The 4399-nt window shown below is 35.7% G+C and overlaps 1 protein-coding gene across 1 annotated transcript; it reads right to left on the bottom strand.

Moving 5' to 3' along the window:
- Positions 1 to 411: 411 nt before the first annotated feature.
- Positions 412 to 1326, bottom strand: LOC149119217 (putative vomeronasal receptor-like protein 4). Its single transcript, XM_089325136.1, has one exon. The coding sequence runs from the start codon at positions 1324 to 1326 to the stop codon at positions 412 to 414; it is 915 nt and encodes a 304-aa protein (XP_089181262.1).
- Positions 1327 to 4399: the final 3073 nt, after the last annotated feature.

The raw sequence follows: 4399 nt of genomic DNA on the forward strand, positions 1-4399 counted from the left end.
AGAGAAACTGTCATTACTGTAGAATTCGATAGTAATTTCATATGCCTCCAAAAAGAAAAGTAAATTTAGAATACTTTCTGCAGTAAGAAGATCATTTCTTAACTTCTTAAAAGAAAAGAAGATCTTGGGATTAGGTACCAAAAGAAAATTCATAGGTGCACACACCAAAAAGAGAAAGAAAATTTTTTTCTGCATTAAGTTAAGAAAGTGCAGAGGAAAAAGCTTCAATTCATGAAGACCATTGAACTAAGAGAGGCACATAGTCTTTGGCAGTGTCAAAGTAAAAAAAAAAAAAAAAATTAGATGCAAGTTAAAAATACAAGTAAAAATCTACATGTATAGATTATACTTTAAAATCTTGAATTTGTAAAATATTTAATGGATGTTATGATTTATGTTTTTAGATTTGTTTCATTGACTTGATAAAATGGATGTCATAACAATCATGTTTTGTAGAATACCAATTATTCTTTTATCAGCCCTAATAAGCACAAAAGGACTGACAGTGGTATAGACATTTCCCACAAGTCTCTGGACACCCAGGACAGCTGTATCATATTTCCACAATATGGTTGAGAAGGATGACATTATAATATCCACACAGTACACAATCACAAAGAAACTCACCAACAGCAGGACAGTATGGGTGGCCCTTTTTGCTAGAGAGATTCTTGGTAAAATGCTCATGCTGTGAAGGTACTCAGATCTTCTCTGATGATTATTAGCTAGGAAAATCGCCATGTATGCACTGCAGAGAAGCATGATTCCTACAAAAAAGATATCCTGCAGCAATGTGAGAATAAAAAATATTTCCCTGATGATAGAGTTTATTGAGGAAAGTGAACAGTACTTACTGGCATGGAGTAGATGGGTCATGTTTGAATGAGCTACAGAGTACATTATCATGCTACTCTTGGAGGACAAGTTCAAGGACCAAAAACAGAAGAAAGCATGGATAGTGTAATTTGTGAGTTTTTGCTTAAATCTTATCATGCAGGAGGTGCTGGGGCTGATGAAAATGACATGAATGATGCTAAGGAGGCAGGTGGTACAGATGGAGAGACCCCTCATCAACCTGATCATATAGAACAAAGCCTTACATTTTACATTATTTGGAAAATTCAGTGACTTGAACTTGTCTGCAGATAAAATATCTGGTGTAGAGAGTAGCAACACTATGTGGACAAAAGCCAGGTGACAGATGGTCACATCAGTAGGCTTAGGCCTATGAGTGTGGTAGATTGTGAAGATGTGGAAGAGAAGAAGGAAGGCATTGGCTAAGATTCCAATTCCAGCTTGGAAAAAACACATATTTTTTAATAACATAATTGGAAATTTCATTGATCTTAACAGCATAGAAGAAACATGTTAGATACCTGAAAATCAAACAAAAAGGTGACCTATCATCAAGTCTTTTTTTCATGAAAATAATCATAAATCATCATTTTTATTTCACCCACTTACTTCTAACAAATCCAGTTTATTTTATGTAAATTCTTGGTAGTAAAATTCTGAACTACTCTCTATAATAAATGAAGTTTTGTCATGACATCCATTTTCTGAACCCTTTGAATATTCTTCTATTTGTAGATTTCAAAAACTTTTGCAACAAAATAAATGTGTTTTTAATTTCATTTTCTTGTAAACTTTTTGAAGCATTCTGTTTAAACAGACACACACACACACACACACACACAGAGCAAACAAAATTCATATTCAGCAAAGAATGGCTGAAGTAGAAAATTCCTCTACAACCATGTCACCTGCATGAGTTATGTGTCAAAGGACACATTTTCCAGGTGATTAAGCACTTGTTGAAATTTCTTCAAAGGATAATATACCAAACATATTTATGTATCAAAACTGAAGAACTTATTGTTCCATAAACATACATCTGTACTCTCTGGACAATATAGCTCCAGGAAAAGCCCCAGGATCATATTGACTAAAGGACTATTTCCATGTTAGAAGGATCATAATAAACTCTATCCCATTCATTAATATTAGCATGGAGTAATACCTATGCAACTCTTATAGCTGTATATGTATATAATTACACTGATCTACTCCTAATATTATTAGCAATTCAGTAAGAGACAAATTAATTACATAAAAGAGTAGATAAGAGTTTAAATATTTTATTCTTACTGCATAGCAATATTTGGATGATTCTCTCTAACTTGTATCTTTCATTCTGTAATTGCCCACCATTCCCTGAAACAGATTTGATCTCACAGATCTTCAGTTGCAGTCTTTTTACTATGAGACTCTTGGGTAACATGCAGCCAGAATGAGGGAAAAACATGGTTGGTGTGGAAGGTCAATAACAAATGAAGTACAATCACTTACATAGTTTCTTTTGAAGAGTTGTCTAAATTCCCTAGCTTAGGTGGTCTATACCATATGTAAGAATACAAAAAATAATATTTATTGTATATTTACATTTTAAACTTAATTTAACATCATAAGTTTTTCTGTGAGTAATCTGGCAGTCTCATCATTTCATGATCACTGAATTTATAATAAAATTCTACTGATGTGTGAGAAATGGAATAGAAGAAAGTTTGAGCATGGTCACCTATAATTCTGTCAGAGTGTAAAGAATAATTGGGTCCTTTATTGAACAAGGTAACTACTTAAAATCTGGATGTACAGTTCAGTTATCACTCTAAGAAGTGACAACCTGTGGATACTTGGTCTGAAGGTGAAGCCCATGAACAGTCTCAGGAGACAGAAAGTGTGGACGACATTCATTCCTTTTTCCGGCTTTCACCATATATTCCAATGCACAAAGGTAATCCTGGATCACAGTGAGGAAAATACCACAATTAAATGAACCAGAAATCAAAAGATTGATAAAATTTCTGGGCTTAGGTTAGACATGCACATAAAACAAAAGGACTATAATGACAGACACAAGCCACCTGCACAAACTCAAATGCTATTTTTAAATGTACAAACATACACACATAAAGTGTTTGTGTTTATGTGTGTATGTCTATGTGTGTGTGTGTGTGTGTGTGTGTGTGTGTGTGTGAGAGAGAGAGAGAGAGAGAGAGAGAGAGAGAGAGAGAATCTTCCACCACTGGTTCACCCCTCTAGATGCCCACAAAACCTGAGGCTGTGCCTGGCAAAGCAGGACTGGGGAACTCAATTCAGGTCTCCCATATGTACATCAGGGACCCAAGTACTTGAGCCATCATGTATTACTTCCCAGGTGCATGAGCAGCAGGATGAAGATGGTCAGAAGCATGCAGTAACTAGGACTTGAACTGGAATTCTGATCTAGTATTCAGGTGTCCTAAGTGATAGCTTAAGCCGCTGTACCAGAATGGTTTCCTCAAGAAGGATAGTTTTGGTAAAGCTTATTTTCTCATGGTTATCACAATATTAATTAGTAAAGTATGGTTATATTATGAATGGTGAATTATAACATTATTTTATAAAAAAATACAGTTATATTTACATTCTGTATACATGGTAAATACGCCATTTTATTATTATGTTAAACACAAGTGTTATCCTCATTGTAAGTTTTACCATATATGGCTTTACCTGCTATGAGATGGTGTCATCTCCTCTCAGATTGCATAGTAGTGGCATTTATCTTCTAAACATGTGATGCCTCACCTGGACAAAACTCTCCTCCCTCTCTTATTCCCAGTCTTCTTTCTTACTGAGATTCATCCTCAATTGACTTTATACACATATGAAGAACTTTGTTAAGTAATCAGTTCAACAAATAGTATAAGGAGAAAAAAAAAAACTGTTCATGAGAGTCAAGACAAAGGCAGCTCAGGACATGCCATCTCAAAGTGTCAACATCACTTCTGCAGATGTTGTTTTAGGTGCTCTATTTGTTCTAGCAGATCAGGAAGAACATATGGTATTTGTCCCTTTGGGACTGGCTTATTTCACTAAGTATGATGTTTTCCAGAGTCATCCATTTTTGTTGCAAATGAATTGATTTCATTTTTTACTGCTGTGTAGTGTTCCATAATGTACATATTCCATAATTTCTTCATCCAGTCTTTGGTTGAAGGGCATTTAAGTTGATTCCATGTCTTAGCTACTGTGAACTGAGCTGTAATAAACATAAGAGTGCAGATAAAGCTTTTATTCACTGATTAAACTTCCCTTGGTAAAATTCCAGGAGGGAAATGACTGGGTCCTATGGTAGGTCTATATTCAGATTGCTTAGGTATATCCAAACTTGTTGCTGTGGATTCGTTCTGAGAGGAGCAGCGTGGTGGGGTCAAGAGGCATGGAGTTGGGCCAGTGCTGCAGCTCAATAGGCTAATCCTCCATCTTGCAGCACCAGCACACCAGGTTCTAGTCCTGGTCAGGGCACCGGACTCTGTACTGGTTGCCCCTCTTCTAGTCAAGCTCTCTGCTGTGG

This window comes from Oryctolagus cuniculus, chromosome Y, assembly GCF_051225735.1.
Source record: "Oryctolagus cuniculus isolate XC-2025 breed Fujian yellow rabbit chromosome Y, ASM5122573v1, whole genome shotgun sequence".
Lineage (NCBI taxonomy): Eukaryota > Metazoa > Chordata > Mammalia > Lagomorpha > Leporidae > Oryctolagus > Oryctolagus cuniculus.